Below are 15537 nucleotides of genomic sequence, written 5' to 3' on the forward strand. Positions count from 1 at the left end.
CATAATAAATTATCCTATCTGTCATACATAATGTATGGCATTAAACAGTTTTAAAAGTGTGAAATAATGTAAAAAAAATGGAACAAATAATTACACAATTATTTGAATCATAATTTAAGAAAAATGTATCCCATCCTGCAGAATTGTCAGAAACGTGATAACTGTCAGAATGACTGATTTAGGCGCAACTGAAGAGTTGTTTAGAAGTAAATAAAATAATCAAATGTAAAATAATAATAATGTGTTCTGCTGCAAGTTCTCATACTTGATCTCATGTTTTCTCATGGTTTATTGTTGAGCTGTTGAATTGTTCTGTTAAAATAATCAGTTCCAAGCCTTTGACACTTTTTTAGCTTTAAGTGTCCATTCACAGGAGATCTGAAGACATCAGCATAATAAATGAGGAGAAAACAGGAGCTATTGACATGAAATAAAGAGTCTTTTCAGCAGCTCTGTTAATATTGATGAGCCTCAGACGATCAACACTCATTCAACAAGACATTCAGATCATCAGCAGATCATCTCTCTTTATTCTCAGTGTTTGCTGAAAGAAACTGATTGTTTGAGTCTGCTGATGTCTTCAATGAAATGAGCTTTAAGTAGCAATTTACAGGTGATTTGGTGTCAATACTGAAGGTATTTGTTGGTTACAAATATGTAGATGTATTTCTGTGTTTATGTTTTCAACTATATTTGTTACCATTATTTGAAAAAAAAAATTCAATTCATACTGTGCTGTGAAAACGATCTGCAGTAAGTGATATTAATAATAAAAAATAATAATCACAACAATAAAACAAGGAATTTAAAACTTTAAAAAGTATTTAAAAATTGATTTAAGAAGTTTAAAACGAATTTAAAACAGTTAAGAATAGAAAATGATTATGCATAAAATATAGTGCAATGCTCTCTGGAGTGAGAGTCTCTGGAGTGAGAGTCTCTGGAGTGAAGACCACAGTTCCCAATGTCGTTGCATTAACAGGTAGAAGCATTACAATCCACATTACAGTCAGTGGATGATTCGCTGAATTAGTCATTTGGTAGTTTGTTTCTGTATTTATGTCAGTAATGATTTGCTCTCAGTCTTTTAAAAGTGATAACAACAAAATATCCACGTTCTTAGAATTAGAATGTGTAATCAAATTGTTGTACCCAATCAGATCTAATATAAATAACACAAAATTAGCTGTTGTTGGCACACTTTGTAGACAAAAAAAAAAAAGCCTTCGCAAAAAAGAAGACAGAGAGAGAAAGAGCGAAGGGAGGCTGCTAAAGGCAGTTCAACATTACAAACACGAATTCAAAGCTCCAGCGTGCCAGCAGCTAAATCATCATATAGAATATTTAGCAGTTTGTCACACTTGTTTAATTCTTGTAATTAAGTATATTTCCCTTTATAATCATTTGTCTTGATACTAGTAATCTATAACACATCATATTTTATTAAAACCACATTAATAGTAGGCCTATAAATGGTTAAAATAATATAAATGTTCTAAATTAATTATTTATTAGTATATAATATAGATTTATGCTGTAAAATATTAAATTAAATGTCTAATACTTATAAGAATGGCCATTTTTTTACTTAGGTGGTCCTCAAGATAATTAAAATGATGCAGAAGTCAAATTAAAGTATATCCTAATGAAAGTATTTCTATCATTTTAAATGGTCAGAATGTATCTATGACAACGGGTTCTAAAAACATGGCTTCTTATAATAAAAGTGTTCCCATGGCTCAGTTTGCCCCGGGTTAGGGGTAAGTTGACCCGAGTCGAGTCAGTGGGTAAGATGCACCATCTGGATGTAAAATGACCATCTGACCAAATCTGATTCAAACCCATGTGAAATAAATAATACTTAAAAAACAAATGTAATAATTTCATTTTACAAACAGTCATATTTATTTTAATGAAGTAAACTTTAACAACATAAAACCAACCAAATGAAGATTCAATTTCAATATTTAAGTGTTTGCATTAATATATCACATTAAAATACCAGTTTATAATTCAGAGATTTAACTTAACTACAGTGCCTTATGGTGAGGTAAGTTAAAATGCTGGCTCAATTTACCCAACAGCATTTGGCTCACTTTGCCCCATAGCTGCCATTTTGGGAAAAAATTGCTACTGTAGCTTACCAGTTCAGGCTAATATTTAGGTAAATAATTTGCATGGTTTTATATGTTGCTAAATCACCTATGTATCATAAATATTTTTAGACCTGGACACATTTGCTTTGATGTAACAACCATAACATCTGTTATGCTAAACTTTTACTCTGACAAGCCAAAAACAGTTTTTAAAGTAAATGGGTGCCTTCCATTCCCCCCAAGTGTTTCTCCTTTTCACAGTGTGGCAGAAATGATGGGTGGTTCCAAAAAACATGGTCACATGACAGTAAAAGTGTACAGTTGCCAAGAAATGGGGGGTGGGTCCACTTACCCACTGGCTCAGCTTACCCCACTCTCCCCTACTTCCATTGAAGATGAGGCAGAAGCAGGCTCAGAGAGTGAGGGAGAGCCCACTCTTATCAAAACATCTACAATAAAGTCTGAAATTATTACAGAGTGTGCTGTCTTCTCTTTTAATTGTATATTTGTAACAACTGGATAATTTGTATTAACAAGCACTCACCCCCCAGTGCCCCTTTTTTGGCTTTAATAAAAATGACAAAAACACAATCAATAACATTTAAATTAAAAATTTAAGTCTGATCAAATAAGTAGTCTTAAAAAGTGCTGAAATCTCTTCTGTGTCTTTCTAAAAGCAGGGCTGGATTTACCTCTTATCGTGACATATAGGCAAAACTATTTTGCCGCACACTCTGTAATAATTTCAGAGTTTATTGTAGATGTTTTGATAAGAGTGGGTTCTCCCTCACTCTCTGAGCCTGCTTCTGCCTCATCTTCAATGGAAGTAGGGGAGAGTGGGGTAAGTTGAGCCAGTGGGTAAGTGGACCCACCCCCTGTTTCTTGGCAACTGTACACTTTCACTTTCATGTGACCATGATTTTTGGAACCACCCATCATTTCTGCCACACTGTGAAAAGGAGAAACACATGGGGGGAATGGAAGCCCTTTTACTTTAAAAACTGTTTTTGGCTTTGACAAAGCATGACCGATGTAATGGCTGTTACATCAAAGCAAATTTATCTAGGTCTAAAAAACATTTATGATGCATACAGGTGATTTACCAACATATAAAACCATGCAAATCATTTAGCTAAAAATTAGCCTGAACTGGTAAGCTATACTCTAAAAAATACTGGGTTGTTTCAACCCAACTTTGGGTCAAATATGGACTAACCCAACTTTTGGGTTAAAAATGTAATGTAAAAATTTAACCCAATGGTTGGGTTAGTCCATATTTGACCCAAAGTTGGGTTGAAACAACCCAGCATTTTTTACAGTGTAAAGTTAAAGGCTAATTATTATTAAATTCCCTTATGAAAATTAACCATGGGTTTACAACAAATAAATAAAAAAATCCAGGGTTAGTTAAAGGATTAGTTCACTTCCAGAATAAACATTTCCTGATCATTTACTCACCCCCATGTCATCAAAAATGTTCATGGCATTCATTCTTCAGTCGCGACGAAATATAATGGACTTCAATGGGGACCAATGGGCTGAAGGTCCAAATTGCAGTTTCAGTGCAGCTTCAAAGAGCTCTACACGATCCCAGCCGAGGAATAAGGCTCTTATCTAGCCAAACGATTGGTCATTTTCTTTAAAAAAAAAATAAAAAATCTATACTTTTAACCACTAATGTTCATCTTCAGCCCGTTGGTCCCCATTGAAGTCCATTATATGGAGAAAAATCCTGGAATGTTTTCCTCAAAAACCTTAAGTTCTTTGTGACTGAAGAAAGAAAGACATGAACATCTTGGATGACACGGGGGTAGAGTAAATTATCAGGAAATGTTTATTCTGGAAGTGAACTAATCCTTTAAGTAAATGAGTAAACTTCATTTAATAAATGCAGTTGATAACATTTTGCCATTGATATGACAACTGAATACAATAAAATAACATTTTAATGCCCCAATTTCAACATTCATAGGGATTCATTTGTAAGTCTGTAAAGTTGTTCAATTGTAAATAGTTTACGTTTTAGGTGTCATCAATACGTCAGTATTGTACATTTAGATGCCGTAAATTTGTGAGTATTGTACGTTTTAGTGTCTGTACAAACATTAGTAAATGTATGTTTTGTTGAACGTCCCTAGGTTACGTATGTAACCATAGTTCCCTGAGGGAAAGAGACGCTGCGGCGAACGCTTTGGGAAAGCTTCTGCATGACCACGCTCTGAAGCATGTGTGCAATCAGTTCAATGGAATAGTGAGACATCACAGGCGGGATGATGTAGAGACTGGGTAAGTGTAAAAGCATGTGCAGTGGATGCAGCGGCAGCTTCTCATTCAAACAGGAAGCGCTCACAAGGATCCAGGAAGTATGGCAACGAGATGCAGCATCTCGTTCCCTCAGGGAAATATGGTTACATACGTAACCTAGGGACATTCCCCTTCGGTAACTCAGGCTGCATCGAACGCTATGGGAACGACAATACCCAGTCCGCCATGCTTACAAATCCCTGCCTAGTGTGGAAGAGCACAGCTAGGAAGAGAGTGCAGAGGAGCCAGGGGTTACTCCCAATTCAAGATTGTAAAATCTGACAAAAGTAAGCGGGGTGGACCAGCCCGCAGCGCTACAGATGCTGTGAATCGACACTCCAGAGAGAATGGGCAATCTAGTCGAGTGTGCTCAGACCCTCAAAGGTGAGGGGAGGTCAGAGGACTCGTAGGACAAAGAAACTGCATCCACAATCCACTGGCTTAAGGTCTGCTGACCATAGCAGACAAAAGTTGCTGGGTTTGTCCCTATTTTACCCAGCACTGGGTTGTATTTAACCCAGCATTTTTTAGAGTGTAGGGACAGTGTACAAGTGCACCAAATCCTTCTCTGATAAGAACCAGAAAATGCTTTTCATCACATTATAATCAGATATATCTTTCCACCTGTAGTCACTAATGGCCAACAAACCCTCTGTTTAGTGTGTTTTAAGGAAGGCTACAACTTGGGTGTTCAACATATTGTTTCAGAAATGCAAGCAATTAAATATTGAAATTTAATCTTCATTTGGTTGGTTTTATGTTGTTAAAGTTAACTTCATTATTATTATTTATTTCACATGGGTTTGAATCAGATTTGGTCAGATGGTCATTTTACATCCAGATGGTGCATCTTACCCACTGACTCGACTCGGGTCAACTTACCCCAAACCCGGGGCAAACTGAGCCATGGGAACACTTTTATTATAAGAAGCCATGTTTTTAGAACCCGTTGTCATAGATACATTCTGATCATTTAAAATGATAGAAATACTTTCATTAGGATATACTTTAATTTTACTTCTGCATCATTTTAACTTATCTTGAGGACCACATAAGTAAAAAAAAAGGCCAATCTTATAAGTATTAGACATTTAATTTAATATGTTACAGCATAAATCTGCATTATATACTAATAAACAACTCATTTAGAACATTTATATTATTTTTAACCATTTATAGGCCTACTATTAATATGGTTTTAATAAAATATGATGTGTTATAGATGACTAGTATCAAGACAAGTGATTATAAAGGGATATATACTTAATTACAAGAATTAAAGTATATGATGATTTAGCTGCTGGCACGCTGGAGCTTTGAATTCGTGTTTGTAATGTTGAACTGCCTTTCGCAGCCTCCCTTCGCTCTTTCTCTCTCTGTCTTCTTTTTTTGCGAAGGCATTTATTTATTTATTTTTTTGTCTACAAAGTGTGCCAACAATAGCGAAATTTATATTAGATCTGATCGGGTGCAATAATTTGATTACACATTCTAATTCTAAGAACGTGGATATTTTGTTATCACTTTTAAAAGACTGAGAGCAAATCATTACTGACAGAAATACAGAAACAAACTACCAAATGACTAATCCAGCGAATCATCCACTGACTGTAATGTGGATTGTAATGCATCCACCTGTTAATGCAATGACATTGGGGACTGTGGTCTCCACTCCAGAGACTCTCACTCCAGAGAGCGGCACACAGATCGTGAGTGATGCTGTGGAGCGTCGGGGAAACACAGAGAGGATCAGCAGGTCTTTAGTGGAGCAGGAACAGACCGCTTTGATCTGGGGTGAAGGGGGTATTGGTGACAGGGGCAACTCAGCCGATGAGGGCAAAGGGGCAGTGGCTCTAGCCACCGGGCCACCCCCCTGTGCACGGCCCTGCTCAGATCATTAGGATCGAGTCAGTTAGAAATACCAAGGGTTCACACAAAACAAGGGGAGTCCGCTTTTAGTTATTATGCCGCCCGCAGTTGGAACCAGCTTCCAGAAGAGATCAGATGTGCTAAAACATTAGTCACATTTAAATGCAGACTCAAAACTCATCTGTTTAGCTGTGCATTTACTGAATGAGCGCTGTGCAATGTCTAAACTGAAAATGATTAAAAAATTGATTTAAGAGGTTTAAAACAATTGTAAAACAGTTAAGAATAGAAAATGATTATGCATAAACTATAGTGCAAAGTTTTAAATTCCTTGTTTTATTGTTGTGATTATTTATTATTTATTATTTTATTTTATGTAAAGCATTTTGAATTACCACTGTGTATGAAATGTGCTATATAAATAAACGTGCCTTGTCTTGCCTAGTCTTCATCACACAAAAAAAAAAAAATGAAAACAATACTAAAATAAAAAGTAGTGATAATCTAATGGAGATGGAAAAAGAATTACATGAAACTATATGGTACAATAAACAAATCAGAATCACAACCATAAGACATCAGAATGTCAAACAATTTATGGTGCAAAATATCCTTAATCTCCAAAACATAAGGTGCTTCTGTGGTATGTGCAACTTTGTAAGCATGGATATGTTCATCTAAACATAACGTTGTCAGTGCAGTTGTTATTAAAAGGATGTACTCATCTTTAATAACAATATTCTGGATTACATGAAATACAGGCATGTCATTTTGAACTTGAACACAAACTGCCAACCCAGACCGATAAGTGTTTCCACAGCGCTTGACCCATTTCAAATTTAGGACCTTAGTCCACATAGGCACATTAAGTTTCCCAGCCATCTCAGCGCCAACTTCCATTTCATTCAATGGGACCATTTTCCCGGGACCAAATTTCATGGCATTTGGATCAAATGTTTGCCAAATATAAGCCATTTGGCACTGGTGTTTCTTTGCTAATGTTTTCGTTATGTTTTTAAAGCTTTTCAGCTGCTTTTTAAAAACATTATGCTTCGCTTCGTAACGCATACACCAACAATGTATCAGTGGTCCAATTTTCTGCATACAACTGGGGTAATGCACCATTAAATGATGCTTTGGCAACAAGTTCTTATCAGGAAGCAAATGCTTAAACAAACTGTGGTGTTCTGCAATCAGGTGTTTCAAATAAATGGTGATACCAGTGGATATAACTGAAGAAAACACAATATTGACTATCTGAAGCAATAAAATGAACAAATACCAGTGCTGATCATTAGGATGCACAAGATCTCCAAACATGATGGGCAGATAACGCAATAAACACCAGCTCTGAGTAGCATTTAAGCCCAAGTCATTGGAACCCTCTCTTAATTGTACACCAGGAGGTTTGTTGTTTTGTTCCATGAAGCCATAGTTGAAACTCTGAATTCTTCTGTGTACTTCTGCTGATGTGGTGTAATTTTCAATCAGGTGCTGAATTAGTAATTTCATCTCAAATTGAGCAACCCCCTCTAATATGTCGTGCATAATATCGACTGAAAAATTTGCAGTGGTGTGGAAATATTGTAATGAATTTAAAAAGCAAGACTTCTTTACTCCCATTACATAAGGCAGACTGGGATTGCTCTGCATTCTCTGGCAGTGTTCAGCGTGAAGTTCTTTAGTTCGCACTGTCATCTTTGGACTATCTTCACTGAACACTGTCTGAAAGTCCTCTTTCTCTAATAGGCAAAAGCGGCAACAGTACCTAGCACTAAATGATTCCACAAAACCAAACAAGGAATGCACACCAAGGTTGTCACCAGTAACCTGGACAATGTTTCCATAAACTGTATGATCAAATAAAGGAATCTGAATTCCATTGGTTTCCAGTGTTGAGATATCCTGGACAAGCGGCTCTAGTATTTTATCAAACCCATAGGTTTTGATATCTTGTGCATGAAATAAAGTGACTAAATGTATATTTAGTAAACTCGAGTTGTATTTAGGGGAAATATTTCGAAGGGTAAAATAGATAGCTCCTAACTTATGTATTCCTCGTTTTGATCCAAGGGGGTTTGAGCATTCAAATTCATCAAAAAAAAGCTGGATCTGAACTGCATGTCTTTGTTTTGAGAAGAGTGCATGATTCTTAAAGAATTCTCCATCGTGTATGTCATAAAGACAATTTGGTCTTTTTTGTGAATCTCTCGCCATCATATCTGTAATGTTAGGGTGCTTATAAATGGACTGTAATGTCTCAAGAATTGGTATATATACAAATTTATCCTTAACAATGGTTTGGGCAAAAGTTTCAGTTGTTCTGTTACGCCGCGTCGCAAATCTTGTTCCGAGAACATATTCAACAGGATCTATTTTTCCCCATTTGTCTGAAAAGTATCGCATTCTCTTGCTCTCAGTGTTTAAGGCCGCAAAAGGATTTTGCATTTTTTCAAAACACTGATCAATTTGAGACTCAACAACACTTTTTATGGGCTCCTCTAAGGATAGGCTGTTTTTCACTGATTCTTGAGTTTCACTATGAATGTCTCCAATCACTTCTTCTAGAGCACCAACAACATAGTTAATAGTTGTCTCTGCGACACCAGCAACTTTAAGTTCAGCTACCACTGCTGCACAACTGTTTACTATATTTGTTTTTAAGAGTGCAGTCTCACAAGGTGGATTTGGGTTTGATAAAACACCTACATCATCTAATGAAATGGAGTTGGCGGTGGATGAGCTTTCACCAGAACAGAGGCGTGAACGGTCAATTGCACAACACTTGCTAAGATGCTTTCGTAATCCAGAAAAACTATGGTAAACATGTGAACAACCTCTTTGAGCACATTTTAACTTGAGACTTTTTCCTGGACAAAGGCCATGAACTAACTTGAAGTGCCTTATAAGGGCATTGGCATTAGCATGCCCCTTTTTACAAATGAAACAAATCATCTGCTCACTGTAGGATTCTAGCTCTCAACTCGGCCACTCTGGGATTCACCTTGGTGGTTTCAACATCTATATCATAGACAGTGGTTTGCAGAAAGCTATACACATTGGTCAATTCCTGACAGTATGAAGTGCCAAAGACAAAGTGAGCTTTGAAAAGCTCATCAACACAGGCCAATGAATTAGAAGCCTTACAGGGTAGAGCATGTTGGTCAATTACAATAAACCAAGAATGGACCCTACTTCTCTTCGGTCCAACAGCAAGTAGATACGGCTGGAGTCTCTCTCCAATGCTATCCAAGTGCCCTTGGATACTGGTACCGGTCTGTGAAAGAATGAAAACACATTAGTGCCAATCTGACTTAACAGTTAAAGTCAATATACAGCATGAATAAAGATACAGTGATGTCTTCCACCAAAGTTTCTGTATTACATATTTCCAGGAGATTCCAACAGATCATTATGTGCCAAGTAGAAAAGAATAGCACAAGAACAACAATTTGGAGGACAAGTGATCTTTAAGAGAAATAAGCAAGTCTGAGAAATAAGCAAGTTCAAGTACACACAGTGGCAAAACATTATGAAATAGTGTCATTTGATCTGCTTAATCAGAAGCTTCACCTTGATGAACTTCACAAGACCATCACATGCTTGTTTAGCTGAGATCTTTCCCGGTCTCTTGCGGCCTTGACTTGAGGGAGGCAAAAGGTGAACCAGCATCAGAATGGAAGACATGTCGCTGTCCCAACCTAGAGACACAGAAAACAAATTAAAACACATTTTTGGTTTTTAGGTAGAAGGGGTTGAGCATAACCTTCTACTCACTTTAACTTGACTTAGCTTCACTTGTAAGAGGTGCCGGTATAAATACATTAACCACTCCAGTACTTTAGTTAATACTGCACACAAATTCAGTATTAGGAGCACATTCATGGCCTAGTCTTGATGACTAGACGTGTGGATGAATTTAGGTGAAACCTCCACAGATATTGAACAGTTAAACTTCATACAGTTAAACTTTACCTACAACATATCAAAGATGCTTTTGTTATTCCATAATAATAATAATTTCTTTGAAAATAATTTCAAATTGTAAATATGCAACTCCTGTATTAGGCCCTTGTAAAAAGATCAGGGTAGAAATGTTAGAGAAACAGGCGAATTCTGACAGTTTACCCATTTCAAGTCTGTGTTGCATATGAATAATATGTAATGGGTAAAGTTGTGACCACAATTTAAACTCTGTAGATCTGAATAAAGCTATGCTTGTCATGAATGCGTAACTTCCTCTTAAATAATTTAAGGTGTACCACAATATATACAGTACCTTCTTCAACTTCAGTGGTTCCAGCATTTTGGATGAGGTCTTGGAGCTCACTAGTCTGTGTGAGGCCACGGCTCTGTGCAATAACCTTTGGTTTTATATTGGTAGACCACTTTTCCAACAACTTTGAAGTGGTCGCATCACCAAACAGAAGTTCAAAATCTTGATCAATCTGCGAAAGATAATTAAAGTAGGTAACATAGTAGGAACTGACTTTGTTTACCTAACGAGTCTCTGTTACTGCAGAACAACAATAGCACTTGATTTCATATTTGTCTGTTTTCATGTTTTAAGAATTTAAGTCTCACATACCAAGCCTGGTATATCCAGGAATCGTGGGAAAATTGACAGAATATCAGTTGACTCTTTAGGGTCGTGCAGCAGCTTCTGCCGATAGGCCAGTGTTAACTTCATCTTTTCCTTTACCACTGCCTCATCAGCTGTATGCTTCATCAGGGCTATTGCTTCCTGACAATGACGGTCTTCAGTCAAACAGCAGTCTTCTTTGTAGGGATGTCTGTCAGCAGTTGGCCCACCTGAAAGTGTTTAAGACAATATGAAAACCACATCTGTAGTTCCTTTTCTTTCCAAAGCACAATGCATTAATGCCAAAACTAGATAAATTACAGGAAATAACATGTAAAACAGGCATATATCCCAGAGTGACATTTAAATTTGCCCAACGTTGATGATTATGCAAAACATGTTTGCATTTAAAAAGAACAGCGATTATATTTTTTAGAGATGCTATGTAACACGAGACCTCATTCACAATGACTTAATTACAGACCAATTTGGAACAAAAGAATACTTCAAAGACAAGTCACAAATGTTAAGATGAGTAAATTAAGCCAGTAGTATATTTCAAAAAAAAAATAAAAAGTTAACCGAGCCTAATAAATATTAGCCAAGCTAATAAAAGCATTGACTTAACATCAAATCTTGCACCTGTTTGTGGTTGCCGTGGGCGCTTCATCCGTCCCTCTGATGCTTCTTTCTGCAGAGTTTTGATTCGCCATGCTAAATATCCACTTCCATCTTCTGCATTGTAATAATGCTCCTATTACCAGAACAATACACAGACCTAATAGTTATATATTACCAGATTAAGGCAATAAATGCCATATCAATTATAATGAAGATAGTCTTTACTCTGCAATATACAGAATGTCTCCTCCTCCTGTAAATCAAATATATTGCGAGGCAACAGCTACTTACATAGCCAAGCTTGCTCCTGGGGTCAGCCAAGCATGGGAATAAGGAAATGATTCCCTTCGCATATTCTTCCTTCAAATGACGGGAAGGGCTTGTTCTACACACACACACACACACACAAACCAAAAGCAATTATAATTATAACCCATAACATCATAAACATCAATTTACAAAGTAATGTATGAACAACTTACCCATGTTTATTTGTCAAATGTGCTACCAAGATTTTCACCATGTCACGTCTTCGGGCATCTGACAGACCTTTGGTGCGGCCATATTCGTTTATGACCTTTTCACCTCCAGGGCTGCTCTTTAGGATATCTTCGATCATCTGGAGGGAGAATAATGCAATATTGTGCAGGGATTATAAATTAACAACTGACAAGTGTATATAGTTCCAAATATTTTTAATTTTTAAGTCATTCTATATAGATGTTATTCAGAGGCAAGATTGGTGATCCCTACTTGGGCAAGACGACGTTCCTCAGCTTGATTTTTTTCAGGAGGGCTTCTAATCAACATTGCTGTGTCATCGGACTCTGACGCACCTTCAGTATCTCCTAATGAGCTTGAGCTTAAAGAATCTTCAATATAAAACATATCAATGGTCTGATTATCTGTTCATGCTACTGTGGTAGCATGCTACACAGCTATTAAGAATTAGTCCAATAGCCATATTAGCCTATGCAAATCAGTGAATATTGCTGAGAATAAACACAAAACTTAAGCATGTCAAACAATTTACCATCAATGTTTGCTGTGCCTGGGATGAAAATTTCTAGGACACCAAGATCTGGTCGCATCAGCAGATATCCGAATGCTTCTTCATCAACTTCTGTCTTCGAGTCATCAAAGATTTTAACATCCATTGTAGGAAGATCAAATTTCTTAGCAACTGAAGGAAGACACACCAATGGAAAATTGACAAAGGCCAGCAATGCCAAAGGAACTACAACAGTTATTTTTTAACCCCATAATATACAATCATACACTTAATATATTACTATTAAAAAAATAATTTTCAGAGGGTAAAGTATTTATGATATTAACAAATTGCATTTATTAACAGTATGTAAATATTGTTTGGCCTACCAGTTTACATGCCAGTTTTATTTAGCATAATTTGTCACATATATGTGACCCTGGACCACAAAACCAGACATAAGGGTCATTAAAAAAAAATATGTATGCATATACTGAATAAATAAGCTTTCCATTGATGTATGGTTTGTTAGGATAGGACATTATTTGGCCGAGATACAACTATTTGAAAATCTGGAATCTGAGGGTGCAAAAAAATCTAAATATTGAGAAAATCGCCTTTAAAGTTGTCCAAATTAAGTTCTTAGCAGTGCATAATACTAATCAAAAAATAAGTTTTGATATATTTACAGTAGGAAACTTACAAAATATCTTCATGGAACATGATCTTTACTTAATATCCTAATGATTTTTGGCATAAAAGGAAAATTGATCATTTTGACCCATACAATGTTTTTTTTGGCTATATCTAAAAATATACCCCAGCGACTTAAGACTGGTTTTGTGGTCCAGGGTGACATATTACTGTGCATATGAAAAGTCAAGGACTAAGCCTGACAAAATGCATGTCAGCAAAATACTCTGAAACGAGTTTGGCGCTACACATTCACTCCCATCCCCCCTCCACCACAGGTTCTGAGCCAGTATTTACATTACAACATTATGTTGTCCTGAGCCATTCAGTATTGGACATGCTTTAACATGCAAGATCTGAATCATCCACTGTGACAAATATTGAGGAGAACAACAATGTCAGTGTGCAACACACCTGTAAGCTTTGCTCATTCTTAAATCAGCATGTGTTCTCCTATCAGCTAGATATCAGCCTCAGACCTCTTGCTCTGTGAGCAGGTGCGGTAGATTGTTTTCCTGAGGCATGCATCCTTTATCCTTGCATCATAATTGCAGAGCACAGGATCATTTTCTCCTGGTTGGAAGTCTCTGGTTGGACATTTAAGACTGTGTTACTGTTAGAAGGACAGAACATCGGGTCAGTCAAAGATGCCTACAAAGCATGGTGCTTGGGAGGTAGGAAGGGATCTCCATCCTTGACAGTGACTCGATACCTCAGGGGATTGGCAAAAATTAACTCTGACTGAATATCTGTGGCCAGTACATTGTATTCACTGCATATTTTCAAGGAACCAATCTGAAATTATTGATAGATAGATAGATAGATAGATAGATAGATAGATAGATAGATAGATAGATAGATAGATAGATAGATAGAGCCAGCATGAGTATTTCTGGTCTCTTACAAGGCAGTACATCACTACAGGCTGCATTTAAAAAAGGAATCAATCTTGTCTGAACTTCATCCAAGAATTTCGGATTTCACATCATGCTTTATTGGCAATTATGTTCACCCAGAAGTCATAAGTCGTCAAGGGCATCAATTAGTTTGACCCAGGGATTTCAGGAAGGGTATTACTTGTAGATATAGGACCTCCACTTCATTGATTGCCTTTCAACTACTCCGTTGCTCAGTCCATGTACAGCCAAATGCTGCCTAATTCAGGTTCGAGCCAAAGACCATTCATCAGGAAGAGGTGCTTCCTGAGTGATTATACCTGTTATTTGTCCAATTAATGGAAACATTAATGGATGACGCACAGATGGAGGAGCCCATATATCAGTGGATGCAGTAAGAACACTCTGTTTGTACTAATAAAGGTGCTAATCAATCAAATCGATTCAGTTACATGATTAGGTCATCATTGTCCAATTTTCTTTGTAATATAATAACATAGAATATCTGCTAAATGTATTGGCATCACAGTCAAGTCTGCATGAGAAGCAATGCAAATTTACTTTAAAGACGTCTGGCACACATCTTTAGGAGTTCAAACCTCTGATTTTAACTAACATGCATGAAAACATGTTATGGAATGATAATCGTCCATCTTGTTAATGATGTAGTATGATAATGTACTGCTGCAATTTAACACTCACCTCTGCACAGTTAATTTTTAGCTACTAGAAAAATGATTTCTTGACATTTTTACCAGCAGTGCTTCTCATTTGTGATCTGAATTTTAAAAAGCCCCTGCTGACCCCAAGTACATCGACCTGGTGACCTCAACCAATAAAATCACTGTTAGTGTGAATGAGGCTTTAGGCTTTAGAATAAAAATAGCAGCCTACTCTAATCTTAAGCATTCAAACAGACATTCTGGGTCAGACTATCTGTTTCATTTATGTAATAAAAGAACATCTCTTCTGGATCTCTCTGAAAGGTTAATGTAGTTTAGACAATAGATTGTATTTGTTCTTCAAAGAATATTATTCCTCTTTTAAAGTCCCTTTGCAGTCACTAATTTTATCCCTTAAACTTATCTTTAATAATCAAAATGATGTATTTAAAAGTCTCTCTCTCTCTCTCTCTCTCTCTCTCTCTCTCTCTCTCTCTCTCTTCTCCTGTCACTTGCTCCTACACCAGTTCTCATTGCCTGCCTCTGTTTGGTATTTTTAATAATAAAAAATATATATTTAAATCTCTCTCTCTCTCTCTCTCTCTCTCTCTCTCTCTCTCTCTCTCTCTTCTCCTGTGAAAATAATTTATCCATGCCTAAAAAGGCTTGAATCAAATCTCTGCACCTGTCAGGGTTAAGCTGTGTTTCTTGTGTTTCCTATGTTTCCTTTCAGTTCAGCTCTCATTTCTATCATTTTTACTTCTTGTTTGCAGTCTCGGTTACTGTAATTAATCCCAGCTGTTTCTAGTTAAGTTATCTGTGT

General features: G+C 36.6%; 1 protein-coding gene across 1 annotated transcript; it reads right to left on the reverse strand.

Moving 5' to 3' along the window:
• Positions 1-9140: 9140 nt before the first annotated feature.
• On the reverse strand, positions 9141-12514 carry LOC107549184 (uncharacterized). The gene is made up of 9 exons (XM_016230175.1): positions 12506-12514; positions 12226-12344; positions 11955-12091; positions 11764-11857; positions 11494-11605; positions 10858-11081; positions 10549-10717; positions 9843-9970; positions 9141-9546 (listed from the first exon to the last, which is right to left on the reverse strand). The coding sequence occupies exons 2-9, from the start codon at positions 12280-12282 to the stop codon at positions 9229-9231; spliced, it is 1239 nt and encodes a 412-aa protein (XP_016085661.1). The 5' UTR covers positions 12283-12344; positions 12506-12514; the 3' UTR covers positions 9141-9228.
• Positions 12515-15537: the final 3023 nt, after the last annotated feature.

This window comes from Sinocyclocheilus grahami, unplaced genomic scaffold, assembly GCF_001515645.1.
Source record: "Sinocyclocheilus grahami isolate Dianchi unplaced genomic scaffold, SAMN03320097.WGS_v1.1 scaffold365.1, whole genome shotgun sequence".
Classification (NCBI taxonomy): domain Eukaryota; kingdom Metazoa; phylum Chordata; class Actinopteri; order Cypriniformes; family Cyprinidae; genus Sinocyclocheilus; species Sinocyclocheilus grahami.

What these genes read in the sequence shown, in the direction of transcription:
- LOC107549184 (XM_016230175.1), bottom strand. Translation starts at nt 12,282, where the DNA reads ATGTTGATTAGAAGCCCTCCTGAAAAAAATCAAGCTGAGGAACGTCGT. An exon ending in AGGAACGTCGTCTTGCCCAA is followed by an intron (nt 12,092 to 12,225) that starts GTAGGGATCACC and finishes TTCTCCCTCCAG; the next exon opens with ATGATCGAAGATATCCTAAA. An exon ending in AACCACTGAAGTTGAAGAAG is followed by an intron (nt 9,971 to 10,548) that starts GTACTGTATATA and finishes CTGTGTCTCTAG; the next exon opens with GTTGGGACAGCGACATGTCT.